Below are 16079 nucleotides of genomic sequence, written 5' to 3' on the forward strand. Positions count from 1 at the left end.
TTCAATCTGTATGTTACATTTTGAACAGGAGAAGTTATTACCGTAACTATTAAATTTCATAGATTTTTTTTTCCTATTGACTTTTCCTTGTTTGCTCTAAGTAAAAACCTGCTTGTGAAGGCCAACGTAATTTGTGAGTGGTCTCAGATTATGCACTCTGAAATGACTGAGCATGTCTACAGTTGGGAGTAGGGAATACTTTTTTACTAATAGTCTTTTTAATTACCCTGTTTGTTTAGGTTAGCATTTGCATACTATAATTGTTAAAGACTTAATAAAGTTATCAGTCTTAGTATTTATTGAAGAAAATTTTTAACATAGAAAACTAGAGAAGATAGTATAATAAATACATATCCTTCACTCCAAGTGAATAGATGTTAATTTTTTCCTTCACGTTTTTAAGAGAGATATCAAGGATAAATTTGAAATCCCCTATGTCCTATTTCCCAATCCTATTTTCTTTCCTTCTTTCTTAGAGGTAACTACTATCATGAATTTGCTGTATATCCATGTATGCTTTTGTTTTTATAATATATATAACGGTGGTTATTTTATATATGATTTTGTTTTTCCCTTATATTAAATAATACTATATTTAACATTCTTCTACTTCATTTTTACACTATACATTTTGATTTCTAGATTTATCTACATTAAAGCATGGAGATTTGTCTCATTCTTTCAACTGATGAATGGTTTTTATCATATGACTATACCATATTTTACTTATGTGTTCCCCTACTGATAGACATTTGAATTATTCAAATTTTTTACTTCTACAAATTATGCTACTTTGAGCACTTTTGATAATTTTTTTGGTGTACACTAGGAAATTTGTCATACACTAGTAAAGCTGCTGAGTCTTAGGGATTGCCCACATTTACCTGTTCTTGATATTGCCTGATGGTTTTCCAAGGCACTTGTATGGCTGTGTACTGCCTCCAGGGCTGAGAACTTGTTTTGTTCTCCTCATCCGTGCCAAAAATTGAAGTAGCATCTCACTTTGGTTTAATTTATATTTTGTTGATTTCTTGTGAGTTTGAGCATTTTTCATCTGTTTATTGAATATTCATGTTTCTTAATAAATGAATGCCTACAATATGTCAAGCACTGTTCTAGAGTATTAAGCATATAGCAGTGTACATGACAAAATTCTTTTTCTTGTGAAGCTTAATCCTTGTTGGAGATATGCAGTAAATAAGAAGTAAGTAAAGTGATGATGAGTGCCCAGGAGAAAAATAAAGCAGAGAAGAATGACAGGGGGCTAGCCGTGTTGGGGCTTGGGGGTTGGGGGGAGTTGCACTGTTTTAAATTGAATGGCGAGAGAAAGCCACAGTGATAATGGGATATTTGAACAAAATGCCCATGAAGGCGTAAGTAATAAGTCATAATATGGCTGCCTGGGGGAGGAGTATTCTAGGCATGTATAATTGTTAGTAAAAAGGATCTGTGGCAGGAGCATGCCTAGATTATTTGAGGAATCACAAGAAGGCCAGGGTGGCTGGAATACAGTGGTCAAGGGCAAAGTAGTAGAAGACAGAGTCAGAAGATGCTAGGGATGGGGGCAGGGGTAGGGTGGCACGGTGGAGATCTTGAAGACAGTTACGAGTACTGCTTTTAAACTGAGTGGAATGAAAAGTCATTGGAAGATTTTGAGAGAATGCATTGAGGGGGCCAGGTGTTAGGTTGTGGAAGCCTTGTTATATGATTATTGTAGTAATCCAGATAAGACAGGGTGGTAGTTTAGTTTAGACTAGGGTGATAGCAGTAGAAATGATGAGAAGTGGTCAGATTCTGGATAGATCTTAAAGATAGAGCTGATGGGATTTGCTGAAGGATTTGATGTGGGGTATGAAAAAAGATAGGTATGAATGACTACAAGATTTGGAACTAGAAAAACGGGAGTTGCCATTTACTAAACTGGATGTACTTGCAGGAGGAAGGAGTTTGATGGAAAATTATAGTTCAACCTTTGACTTGTTGCGTTTGAGCTGCTTGTAAGACATCCAGTTGGAGATGTTGAGCAGGCAGTTGGACCCACAAGTCTCAGTTTCAGGAGAGAGAGAAAATGTGGGAGCCATAGGTGAATATATGGTATTTAAGAACCATAAGCCTGAATGAGATTACCCAGGAAAGACTATAACTATAGAGAAGTCATCCAGGGATTGGGCCTTATTAAGTCATTATAAGATTTTAAGGTAAAGTGCCTATTTGTATTCTTTGCTGTTGTTTCTCCATGGGGGTGGGGTGGGGTGTGGAGGTGGGATGGTGTGTACTTTTAAATTATTAGTAGGCATTCTTCATATAATCTGATAATAATCTTTGTCAGATATATGGGTTGTTAGGGCTTGTCTTTTAATTTTGCTTAAAGATATTTTGTTGACCAGAAGTTAGTTTTTAAACTTTTAAATTCAGATATAACACAAATGTAATGAAGTCTACAAATCTTAAACATAAAGGTCAGTTTAATTTTCCAGAGTGAACTCAACTCTGCATGCCCATCCAGAACAGCGTACTTGCTACCACGAAGACGGCTGTGTGTACTTTCCTGGTCATTACCACCGTCTGAAGTTAACCATGATTTTGAATTACAGTAGCAGAGATTAATTTTGCCTACCTATAAAAAATGAAATTATATGGAATGTATTTTTATGTGTCTGGCTTATTAAACATCATGTCATGAGAGTCCTTCATGTTCTTGAACTTAGTAGTAGCATTTAATTCTTTTTTCATTGGTATAGTACTCCATAGATAAGACTGTACCAGAGTGTTTCCATCCTATCTTTGATAGTTGGAGTTTTCCACTTGCAGCGATTTCAGAAAATATTGTGGTGGACGTTTGGAGGTGCATTTGGTATGGATTTCTGTGTAGAATATACCTAGAAGTAGAATTAAGTAATACTGCCAAGTGGTTTTCCAAAATGACTCCTAAAATACATTGCCACTAGTAGCGTACAAGTGTTCCTCATTCCATAACTTCTGCCACAATTGGCACTGTAATTTTTAAATAGTTCTCTTGAAGTTTAATGGACATGCAGTATTCTGCACCTATTTAAATCTACCATTCGATGTTTTGACAAGTGTACAGTCATGAAAATCAGCATAATCAAGATAGTTATCCTGTCTACCACCCTGAAAAGTTTTCTCGTGCCCTTTGGAAATCACCCTACCCCATTCTTTCCTGCCCCTGCATCTCCCACTTCGAAGGCTCCTGCCTTAGCTCACAGCGCCATCTTGACAAGAAGCCCTGGGGTAAGCCCCGGAAATTCTTATTTAAGTAGCTTGGCATCCATCTTCAAACTGGCTTGTAGAAGAGCTGGACTAGGTTCCTTCTGACTTCTTTGTCAGCCAGATTGGGCCAGCTCTGTCAGCGTTAGATTAGCCTTCCCTGTCTTTTCTGCCACCGTGGCTCCCAGGCAGGGTTTAGGATGAAACAATCAGCAAAGCATCATCACACAAGATTGCACAAAGAAAAAGTTCCTCTAAGTTAGTCATATTGTTAACAAGAAGATAGGAATTTATGTCACAGTTGCTTTGTTGTTGACTATTTTCAACAGAAGACTTTCTAACTAAACATAACTAGTTACTGTCTTAGCTGTAATTCGAACTTAGGCATTCTTGTTTTACGGCGTCCTGTATTCCAGCTGAGCCAATTATGATACAGGTATTGCCATTAAATTGCATTATTAAATTAAATATTCCCATAGGAGAAAGAAAATCCCCCCACGAGTTAAATTGGACACATTTATTGATAAAGTTGATGTAGTGCAGCCAGCCTTACCTACTTCTCCTAGTGGTTACGTCATGCAGCAGTTTCTCAAATACAGAATAAATTCTTGGCTATGACGGTAACATATTTAGGAACTACGTGATTTGTACTTGGTACACAAATAATTTACCTTCTTTTTTTCTTACTGTGTCATAAATAAAGAAGAAGAATAGTTCTCTTATAGGTGTTGCCATTATATATTTAAGACGGAGAAGGTCTGAATATTGGTTAAAGTAAATATAAGTCAAAGTTTTCGAATGACTGTAGCTGTTCCTTTATCAATTCTCCGAGTAGAGCTCTTGATCATAGATTTTATTAAAAGTGAGGTAGTATGGAAGACGAATGATATGCCATGATTAAAGTGACATTGGTGTTACCAGTGAATACCACGTAGAAAGAGAGTTCCTACAAATGCAGTTTTTGGTATTTTTGTCCTATAAATAAAGAAGCCATTTAAATTAAAGGAATTATGAATGTAAATTTAATTCCTATTTAGAAAAAAATGATTCCTGCAATTTCTAAGTCAATTGAAAAAGCTAGCTTGACTTCTGCCTTTAACTACACCTCCTATATGTTTGTGAATTAATTTTCTAGTTAAAGAAATTATTGAATGAACTAGGGCTAATAATAGTTTTAGTATCATTAAGTAGAAATCCTTCACGGAAGTTAATATCTGTGTTTTTCGTATAACTTGTTATCATTCCTTCGGGTAACCACTGATTGAATTTATGAACTATCTAAATTAAAGACATGACCTCAGATGTTCTATTTTTAATTATAGAAGATACAATGTAAACATTTTCAACTCCAGATTTAATCATTTTTCTTTTTTATTCCCTCCTTCCCCTAGTAATCAAAGCAAAGAAGCTTTCATTGATTGGGCAAGATATGATGATTCACAGGATCACTTTTGTGAACTTGATGGTAATAAAATAGACTATTTTAATTCAGTTATTTTAGCCTTAATCCTTTTATAAGAAATTGAAATCAAGGAAAGTATCATCAGTTATAACTCAGATACACTGGGTGTTGCTATGTGGATCTTATTATTCATAATGGTGTTTATTGAGAGCTTATGTTCTAGATTCTGTGCTGAGTGCCTTAAGTACGTTATTTCTAATCTTTACAGTTACTTTAATAAGTATGTATTATTTCATATCTGAGGAAACAGAGTCTCAAAAGGACTGACTTGCCCAGGATCACACAGTAGCAAGAGGCTGAGGCAGGATTCAACCCCAGAGCTGACTGGACCCCATACCTGTATTTTTCCATCATGACACCGTCTCCTATGGACCTCTATTTTAAGCCACTTAGTTTAGGTCTGTGAACATATAAACATGTTCACACTGGAATTTTCTGGAGGCCCCAACAAACTAACATAAAGACACCTTGCAGTATTGGGGAGGACTCTAATTTGACTTCCCCACAACCCTCCATCCAAGAGTCCCCTGGAATAGTACAAGGAGAGGGCGCTGTGGAACAGTAACTACCGTGAGTCTTCCTTCAGAAGGTAATGGAAGTGACACAAAATTTTTGATCTAAGGAGAATATTCCCAAGAATTATGCTGAGTAGGCTTACATCATTCATTTGGCCTCTGTTCACTTTTTATGTTTATATCTTGGGTGGTGGAAGAGAATTCGGGGCTCAGGCCTGCGTGGCTGGTTTTAGAAGGTTCACCTGTGCTGTTGTGCTGTTAAGCCGGTGCACAGCGGGATCAGTCACTGTGAGCCGCTGCAGTGGTACGGCAAGGTGAGAAGATGCCAGGAGGTGCGGTGTTGTCACCATAGTTTATGTGGTTTCAGCAAGGGTAGCTTTGGTTTTTTCAAGACTTTATTTATTTATTTAGAGAGCATGAGTGGGGTGTGGGGCGTAGGCAAAGGGAGAGGGAAAGAGAGAATCCTAAGCAGTCTCAGGGCTGAGCATGGAGCCTGATTCAGGGCTCGATCTCACCACCCTGAGATCATGACCTGAGCCAAAATCAAGGGTCGGATGCTCAACCCACTGAGCCACCCGTGTGTCCCCAGCAAGGATTTTTTTTTTTTTTTTTTAGATTTTATTTATTTGACAGAGAGAGGGTGGGCACACAGCAGAGGGAGCAGCAGAGGGAGAGGGAGAAGCAGGCTCTCTGCTGAGCAGGGAGCCCGACGCGGGGCTCGATTCCAGGACCTTGGGCTCATGACCTGAGCCGAAGGCAGACGCTTAACTGACTGAGCCACCAGGTGCCCCAGAGCAAGGATATTTTTAAGAGATCTGAAAAAAAGTTTCTTTGGGTATCTGTATATAATGGAAATTAAATACTCCTGTTACGGTATTTAGAATTGGCAAAGGTTTCATCAAAGCAAGCTGTTGTACCTAGCTTACGTATTGACATCACTGCTTACCTTTCATTTGCTCTTTGGTTATCATTCTAGTTATATTTAGTGTTCAACACTCATGGGCACTTCTTGCCAACTCACCATTTTACCTATTCTTTGACTAAAATAAAAATTTTTTAGTAGTGCTTAGTTAACAGATTTTTATTATTTTTTTTTATAATAATATTTTTTTATTATGTTAGTCACCATACAGTACATCCCTGGTTTTTGATGTAAAGTTCAATGATTCATTAGTTGCGTATAACACCCAGTGCACCATGCAATACGTGCCCTCCTTACTACCCATCAGCAGTCTATCCCATTCCCCCACCCCCCTCCCCTCTGAATCCATTTCTGTGAATATTTCTCTTATAGGAAAAAATGTAAATATTTATTTTATAGGTATTTAACAAAAAATGCTACTCAATCACAGAGATCACTTAGTATGATCAATGATGTACTCCGTTACCTCTCATCAGTACAGTGTTAACTAATTTTTTAACATTTGCTTCTTATATTGTAAAAATGGAAAAGATGTCCTATAAAAATTTACATAAAATCATCCCATAAGATTTTTAGGATTTCATAATTTTAAAAAATTAGTGATTTTTATATTTTGTGTAGTCCTTAAACATCTAAAACCATTCTACTAGCTGGTTTACCTACTCCTCTGGGTAGTAATGTTCATGTGTGTGCTGATGATTTATATGTACAGTTTTTAAAAACACATCAGAGTAGCTTTAGAGTCATTGTTTAGTTATTTCAGTTATTTAAAACCATTGGATTAAAACAGTCTAAAGAATGTTCACCCCAGTTTATTGGAATATATCTGTACACCCCTGTTCTCTGTTTTGTTGTTCTGTCTTTATTTGAAAGGAAGGTGATCCTTATAGATCAAATAATTTTTAAATAATTTAGCAGTTTAAGGTAAGCTGCTTTCCCTACTCCTATTTTGTTGTCATTGTTGCTGTTCTTTACGCGTGGCTTCGTTTGGTTCAGGTTTCTGCTCAAATGTCACGTCATCAGAGAAGCCTGCTGTCACCTGCCTGTAGAAAATAGCAATGACTGTCTCTCTGTGTGTTGGCACTGCTGCGGGCTCGCAGCACCGAGAACTCTCAGAGTGCAGGATGGGTTCTTTAGTGTATCTGTTTGTGTCTGTCTGCTCCAGCTGGGTTGTCAGCCACCTGAGGGTACGGGCTTTGTCTTTCTGGTTCACTGCTTTATCCCTAGTGCCTAGAACAGTGCCTGACATGGTACTTGCTCAGTAAGTGTTTGCTGAATGAAGTTGTTGGTCCAGAAATAACCTAAATAGTATGACAGATTTTTACTTTTCTATTTTCCCTTAAAACATGTTCATTAATAAATTTAAAATATTGTTTAAAACAGTAGTTTCTAAACCTGGCTGAGTATCAAAATTACTTGGGAGCTTTATAAACTATAGATTCTCCTCATCTGAGTAAATTCTATTTTAATAATGCATTACTAGCAATCGGGATAGAGTTGGTGATGGAGGATTGTAGGCTCAATCCTGAGTCTACAGCAATATTCTTTATGTGTATCTGTAAACAGAAAGCCTGCATGCTAAGTTGGTCTGTGCTGTGTTTGAAGAGATATTTGGGTTAGGAGGTGTGGAGGACTGGCTCGCATTCTAGAACATGCAGTGTAGCCACCTAACACTAATATTCAGTTAAGACAGTGAAAAGGAAATTCAGTTGGGGAAAAAAGGTATACTTGAAGAAAAAACAGTTCAAATTGATGAATCCCCAGAATTAGGTATTTTGATTCAGTGAAAATTTTTTGAATCCTTAGGTAACGGTTAGAATGGTCAAATAGAACAACTTTAGAAGGGCTTTATAAAGGGAGGAAGAAGAGAAAGCTTTTGGGGAGGAGGAAGTATTAGGGGTCCAAAGAGCATTATCCAAATGAATGCTAGTCATGCAAATGGAAAGAATTTGTAGTTTATGAGCAAATTAATTAAAATCATGTGATAGGTGGCCCCAGGGAAAGGATGGGGGTACCAGCACCGGTGTGTTTGCAGGGGGGCTCAACCTGTGTATGCCCCCCCGACCCCCCGCTTCCTCATCTTGATGCCATGAAACTCTTGTCGGTGTAGGTCAGGGATTGACAAACGTTTTCTTCTGTAAATGGACAGATAGTAAATATTTTAGGCTTTGAATATTGTTGGTTGACAGGAAAATATACTATTAGTAATGAAAAAAAGAGGGACCATATTTTAGTGACCATATTTGGCCACTGTTTTAAGTCAGGTGCCTGCATACTATTGGTTTAAACTATTTGCCTTTCCTATCCAGAATTTAAGCCTTAATAATTAAGACCATTTTCATTATCTTTTGTATCCCTCAGAGATACAATGTCCAAATAGTGGGGATCTGGTAAACACTCGCTTGGATTTCAACACAGAAAATAGTCATTTATGGGTGCCTGGGTGCCTCATTCGGTTAAGCGTCCAACTCTTGGTTCCCGCTCAGGTGGTGGTCTCACCGCCGTGGGGGTGGAGCCCCTCGTGGGGCTCTGAGCTCAGTGAGAGTCTACTTCAGATTCTTTCTCCCTCCCCCTCCCCCTTTACCCCTCCCTGCTTGTGTTCTCTTTCTCTCCCTAAAATAAAATCTTAAAAAAAAAAAAAAAGGAAATGGTTATTTAATTCTAAATGTCTTAACAAGTTGCTGAAGGTGTGCCTGCTATATATTGGCTTGAGAGGGAAAAAAGCACTTCTGTATGTTAACAGCGATAAAAATAAACCGTAGGGGCGCCTGGGTGGCTCAGTCATTAAGCGTCTTCCTTCGGCTCAGGCGTGATCCAGGCCTTCTGGGATCGAGCCCCGCATGGGGCTCCTCCGCTGGGAGCCTGCTTCTTCCTCTCCCACTCCCCCTGCTTGTCTCTCTCTCACTGGCTGTCTCTCTCACTGGCTGTCTCTGTGTCAAATAAATAAATAAAATCTTAAAAAACAAAACAAAACCGTAATGTGTATTTTTTTTTAAATTAGAGCATTGTGTAACTCTGTGATCAAATCTGAATCACGAAGTTACTGAGCCATTTATTTCTTAAGTCCAAAGTAGAGAATAGAAGAAAAATCTCTTTTTAGTACAGTATACGCTAAACAAAAATGTGTCTAAGCATGTGTTTAGGTAGGTGTCTGCATAGGGAAGAAAGCAAATCCAACATTAGAACAGGTTATGATTCTGTTAGGTTTTTTCAATCCTGTGTGGTTAAAATTTAAGAATGATGAATGCCCCTAAGTAGGGGAGGGGTGTTGTGTACTTGAGAGCACTGAGCATCCAAAGGAAAGGGAGGAGTTGTTTTTTCCTCTCTCACAAGTGTGAGTTATCCCAGGTCAAGCACAGTCCCCAGTGTGCTAACCGCTCTACCCTTTAAGTTGGAGATTACTTGAAAAGTGCAGCCTTTCTCTGATCTTTTGGTAGTTATGTTTGCATTAAAATGTTCCATTTCAGACAACTGGTGGCGTGTGGGTGGTTTTTATGAATTGTTTCTTGTTCAGATGAGCGATCGCCAGCGGCTCAGTATGTAGACCTGCTGCTGAACCCGGAGCGCTACACTGGCTATAAAGGGTCTTCCGCGTGGAGAGTGTGGAACAGCATCTACGAGGAAAACTGTTTCAAGTAACTGGAGGGGGTCGGGGAAGGAGGAGGAATGGCCAAAGGGAGGGCGGAGGGAGAGGGGTAGGATTCTGTTGGGGGGGAAAATGACGTAAAAAAAGCCAAACCATTTTATGTTTGAGTTTTGCACTTGCTCTTTCAGGCCTCGATCTGTTTATCGTCCTTTAAATCCTCTGGCACCTAGCCGAGGTGGGTTTTTCATACATTTTCATGCTTTTAGAGATTATTTACAAAATGTCTTTGTAACTAAACTAAATCTGAGTGAATTTGCAACTATTTTATATTTTCTTCAGTTTGAATGATCTAAAAGTGTAAGGTTAGTTCATAGTTGTCTAAAGTTTTCTTCGTGTTTTATATAATTACCGGCATTGATTGAGTGCCTGATATGTGCCAGGCCCTAAATAAAACAGGAGTTCTATGGAAAATAAATGAAAATATATGAGTAATCCATAGATGGCAGAGGTTACCTGGGGAATTCTTAAACATCTGGATGCCCAGGCCCTATCCCATACTAATTAAGTCAGAATCTGTGGGATTAGTGCCAAGTGTTGCCATTTTTTTAACTGTCCAGATGATTCCAGTATGCAGGCACGTTTGAGAACCACTGGCTCACAACAGGCTTCTCAAAGTTGAGTGTGCATACAGATTACCTCGGAGCCTTGTGGAAATACAGGTTTTGATTCTGTGGGTCTTGCATGAGCCCCGGGATTCTCATGCGCTCCCAGGCGATGCCCGGTGTGCTGGCTGATCCACGACCATGTTTGAGTGCTAAGGATGCAGCCTTGCTGAAGACAGGTTGCCTGGAGCACTGCGGTAAATGTGCCTTGTCCAGCAAGGTCGCCGCTTGCCACGTTGGGCTGTTGAGCACATGAGATACGGCTGGTGCAGAACCAAACTTTACTGAATTTGTTTAAATTTAAGAACTGAAGCAGTGTAATATAGTTCTGTCATTAAACAGAACTTTATTGTTTTTGATAGGACTGTTTTTACTCTGGCCTCACACAGTGTATCATTGTTGCATTGTACCGCATGTATACTTTTCACTTTTTAAAACATGGATACTAGAAAAAACTTTCCTAGAAATTTCCGTTAGGAAAAAATCTGAAATTACATATGTGGCTGGCATATTTCTGTGGTACAGCATTTCCGGAGGTTAATCAACGTAAAACTCATTGGGCACATCCTCAGTCTCTTGTCAGCAAGGAGCCAAACCCTGGGAGCAGCCCTGTAATTGACTTGACATTCTCATGTTTTCTTTAGACCAGGGTTGATTTAAGAACTTGAATTTCCTGGTCTAGATTTGTACCTTTAAGGCATTTCTGAGAGCCAGAGACACAGAAAGGTTTACTAAAGGGACTGCTTGTAGATGCTCATGGTCTTACGATGCGGCAGATGTTCTTCCTTAAATTCATTCTGATACTGCTGGAAAGGGATTGGGTCCTGAAAAAGGTGTTCATGGTTTCTTTTCCTTTGTCTCTTTTGCTGCTTTTACCCTTATAACTTATTATTATAAAAATGGAAACCACACACACACAATGGAAACAACACAAGTTACATAAAATAGAGAGAGAAAGCCCCCCTCCCTGCCCCCATACCCACCTGCCTTCACGAAGACCTCTGTTCCATAGTACAGAGTTCAGTAGGTATTTTTCCAGATCTTTTCTATGATCACTTTTTTTTTTTTAGGATTGGAGTTAAAATATTTTTTAAAATAGAGGTATAATTGACATACAACATTATATGAGTTTTGGGTGTTCAATATGATGTTTAGATATTTGTGTATATTGCAAAATGATCACAGTAAGTCTAGTTAAATATCTGTGACCATAATAATTACAGAATTTTTATTCTTGTGATGAGAACTTTTAAGATCTACTCTGGTACCAACTTTAAATCACAGTGTTATTAACTGTAGCTGACAGGCTGTACATGACAATCCCAGGACTTACAAGCTGGTACCTTTTGATGCCCTTTATGCGTCTTGCCTACTCCTCAGCCCCTGCCTCTGGCAACCACCCATCTGTTCTCTGAATCTGTGAGCTCGGGGACTTTTGTTTTGTTTTCAGATTCCACATGCAAATGGGCTCCTACAGTATGTGTCCTTCTCTGACTGACTGCCCTCAGCCTGAGGTCCTCAGGGTCCATCCCTGTGGTCGCCAGTGGCAGAATTTCCTTCTTTTTTATGGCAGAATAATATCACTTCCTTTGAAAGCAGAAAATACGGTTCATTTAATGAAACCATCACATCCTAAGAAATACCTAACGTCCATGCTGTGAAAAATTAGAGAGTGAGACCGCTGGAAAGATGGGAGGAAGGAGAGTGCCACGTAGGAAAAGACAGAGGCAGAAGGGGTGGGGGGAGAAGAAAACCGTACTAAGAGAAGGGAGGCAGAGGACCAGGTGAGGGGAGAGCAGGGGTCCTGGTTGCGGTAATGAAGAAGCTGTCTCCGCTGGAGGTGCTGGCATTGGCTCCCAGCTCCTCAGCAGCCTCAGCTCAGCCGCGCGCACGCCCTTGCCGAGCTGGCTTTCCAGCACCTTTCCAACAACAGACCCTTTCTTCCGAAATGAAACCTGGCATCCAGAAGTGCACACACAAAGCAGATAAAGGCAGAGCAGCTGTGGTTCCCTAGAGCCCGACCTCTGGCTTCTTCGCCTGGTCTGGGCAGCTCTGTGGCGCCCCCCACTGACGGTTTCACTGATCACAGTTTGGGAAGTACTTTCTTGAGGTGCCTTAGAGGCCGAGGAGCAGTAAGAAAGAGGGGGTTGTGTACTTAACGATGAAAGGAGTGCCTGTGTCCATTTGTTAGTTATTGAAACTAGCGATCTTTAGGAGTATTTTTAGATGCTTTCTGCTATTATGTACTGTATAAAACATATGAAGGTCTTGTACTTTGGGCCTATATTCTTACTGAGAAGTCTCATTTGCAGGGTGATAACACCCTTGGTGTGGTTTTGGAATACAGGTGAGGTTCAGTGGGGTGGAGTCCAGAGCCCACGACCAAGAAAGAATTCTTGAGGTGTCTTTGGTGCAAAATGGTGGTTTATTAAAGCACAGGGTCAGGACCCGTGAGCAGAAAGAGCTGCTGCCCCGGGGTTGTGAGGGGTGGCTGATTATATACTATGGAGTTTGTGGAGGTAAGGAAAAAGGGAGGTTTCAAAAGGATTTTCATATGTTAAAGAAGACTCACAGGATACTGAAGGCCTGGCCATTGTCAGGTTAAGGTTCTTTCCCCCACTAGCAAGGCATTAGCATGAAGATAGTTGGGAGTTTCCCGAAGGAGCATTATATTTGTCCTGCTTCAATTATCTGTCAATGGGCTGCCGGTTGTAAGGACATTTAATTGTATTTACATTTCCTTCCGGAAGCTAGGTTATTGATAGAAATGCTTTGTTTTTGTAGATTGCTAAGACCTTTGTAAACTGAGGGAGAGTCAGGTCCTGCAGGATTGTGATCTCCATAAGTTAACTATTGCCCGAGGAATGTCACATATATCCTATCTGGAGTGGGGGGTTTTGGGGTGTCAGCTTCTTCTCTGTCCTCAGCTTGCCTTCTGTTCCCTCATCACCCTGACCAAGGTTCGTGGTATAATTAATAGTTTAACACACAGTAAGTTTTAATCCCATATTAAAGTAAATAGAATTGGAATCTGAACTGTGGGGGACGGTTTCTAAAATCTTGTTTACTGTTTTCTTTTTTCAGGAGAAGATGATGGTGAGTTAAAACTCTTGTGTTTGGGTATGCCGCCAGTGCAGAGGAAATGTTTTTAATGATCAAAATTTGATTTTTCCTCTGTTTAATTCAAAAGAAAATGTTTATCCTATTTTTTTCAGAAATAGCTACCAATCACTTGTGACAAAAAATAAAGAAGAGATTTATAATGTAAATTTACCCTATGTTTAAAAAAAACTATAAATTCCCTTTTACTTAAATATTTAGCATAGAAACCAGGATTACATTCCAGCTTCCCCATTGTCTGGTTATTATAATCTACTAAAATATGTTGTGAAGAAATGGAGAGAAGGTAAGATAGTTTTACCAGATAATTTGTCTTGTGACTTTATTTTCTTACTGACTTTGTAATTTATAACCTCAGTTATTGTAATACTTAATCTGGTGAATAGTGATTTATCAACAGTTGGTTACTCCAGGTTACCAGATGAGTATCAGTCATAATAAATTGCCCCAAAACAGTCAAAATAGTTATTTCAAATGGATGTTTACTTACTCTGTGTTCAGGGATACAGTGATGGGCATTGTGCGGGATAGAAATATGTGTACAACACGACGCCTTCGCTCCCGGAGCTGGCGGTGTATGGCAGAAGGATCAGCACTGCACGTGGTGATAGGAAGTGCCGCACATACGTAGTTAGAGCAGTAGGTGGTGGACAGATCCTGTCTCACGGGAGGGGTCTGCAGAGCTTACTACGGAAAGTGGCGATGGAGAGGAGTTTTGAGTAAGGGGACAGATGTAGGCTGGTAGGATTGGATCCTGTGGGCTATTAGGAGAAGATGGCATGGACCACGGAGTTGCAAAGGGAAGAATCAAGCATGTTTGGGGAGACCCCGTTAGCAGTAGGGAAGACTTTAAATAGCAGTGGTTTAAGTTAGAAACATGGGAGGCCAGATTATTGAGGCCTTGGGAGCTCGACTTTTCCTGATAGCATTTGGGGTTTCTCAGGTAAACAAGTGAGATCATGATGAATGGCCCTTAGGAAGAGTATCTTGAAGGCATTAATCTGTGGGAAGATGTTTGTGTAGATCTGCAAAGTGTGAGGACTCTCAGGAAACAAAGCAATTCTCTACCATCTCATTTATCCCCTAGACTCCTGGCTCGGCTCATCTATGTGTTGCGTTTTTCTTAGGCTTTGCTTTTCTTAATTAAAATAAAGATAAGTAACTCACAAAGTGCATTAACTGTTTTGATCTGTACTGACCGTCATTTTTGTTCCGCTCAGAACAGTACTGATCTAGAAATAGATCTTTTAACATTAGTACATAGTTAAGTCAGGTCCCTCTGTATTCTAGTCATTGACTTTTCTGAAAAATTATCTTGAAAATTAAGGGATTTAAAAATTACCCCTTGAAATTTAGTAGTCTTAGATAATTGAGGAGATATACATAGCTTTACTGCTCAGGAAAAAATGGAATAATTACTAATTTGATTTTTGTATTATAATTCAGTGTTTTTTCTAGAATTTTTAAGGAGTTCTGTGGTGGTTATCAAAAGCAAATTTAAGATTTTTAAGCTCTTTCACCCTCTATACTTGTTTAAGCCTTCTAATGAATAAGATATTTTATATAATATTTTGAAATGTTTTCTTAAAATTTTTTGCTTAAATATTATTTATAAGAAGATTGTCCAAAAGTTACTTAAATTACTTTGGGGTTTTATTTTCTAGAACCATATGCCTATTTCTCTACTTCACATGACGCAGTGGCCATTTCTAGAGATATTCCTTAGTCTGTCATAGGAAATATTTTATATACTTAATTTATTCTGATTTGTAAATGACTGTTCAAAATATTTTAACCCAAATCTGTGTGTGTGTGTGTGTGTCTGTGTTTTGTTTTGTTTTTTAAAGGTGAATCATTCTACACATGGCTGGAAGGTAAACTTATATGTCTGCATTTTGAATTTACTGGTTTCTTGTAAGAAATGTATGGATTTATTTAATATATTTTTGTAATTCAACATTCATTACCTAGACAACTAATTGTTATAGTGTTTGAAAAAAAATAACATTTTAAGTCACTGTATTTTAGGATACAATGATTTGAAAATTTTGAGGCTATTGGTCAGCCAAGAATAATCAGCATTAGGGAAATAGGGCAGATTTTGGCCTCTGGTTTTTGTAACTGGCTTCTCCGTGTTATTTTCATTCTGTATGTACCACTCATCCAGACTGCTTTCTAGTAACCATTATCCACACTACTTTGTAAGTAGAGACCTTCTTTTTGGAAGGAAGTACTTTTTATATACATATATATGAAATTGAGGGAAGGTAAATTTGGTTTCAGAAGATTTTTTTTTTAAGATTTTATTTATTTATTTGACAGAGAGACAGTGAGAGAGGGAACACAAGCAGGGGGAGTGGGAGAGGGAGAAGCAGGCTTCCTGCTGAGCAGGGAGCCCAATGCGGGGCTCGATCCCGGGACCCTGGGATCATGACCTGAGCCAAAGGCAGAAGCTTAACCACTGAGCCACCCAGGCACCCCCATGATTTCAGAAGATTTTAAGCAGTGTTTACACATGTTTCTGTAGCCTAAACTTGTCTAATTAAAGGATAAAGCAATATAGATCCCAGTAGATACTTTGCAT

The 16079-nt window shown here is 39.0% G+C and overlaps 1 protein-coding gene across 1 annotated transcript in view; it reads left to right on the top strand.

The window, feature by feature from the left end:
- ERO1B (endoplasmic reticulum oxidoreductase 1 beta) overlaps window positions 1–16079 on the top strand; it is a 61529-nt gene that overhangs the window by 30147 nt on the left and 15303 nt on the right. The window contains exons 6-10 of the mRNA XM_045802319.2: window positions 4620–4693; window positions 9642–9762; window positions 9902–9948; window positions 13460–13471; window positions 15343–15369. Of these exons, the coding sequence (XP_045658275.1) occupies window positions 4620–4693; window positions 9642–9762; window positions 9902–9948; window positions 13460–13471; window positions 15343–15369 (281 nt within the window). The remainder of the gene's footprint in view (window positions 1–4619; window positions 4694–9641; window positions 9763–9901; window positions 9949–13459; window positions 13472–15342; window positions 15370–16079) is intronic.

Source organism: Ursus americanus, chromosome 6 (assembly GCF_024610735.1).
Source record: "Ursus americanus isolate L20-20 chromosome 6, mUrsAme1.1.p, whole genome shotgun sequence".
Taxonomy (NCBI): Eukaryota; Metazoa; Chordata; class Mammalia; order Carnivora; family Ursidae; genus Ursus; species Ursus americanus.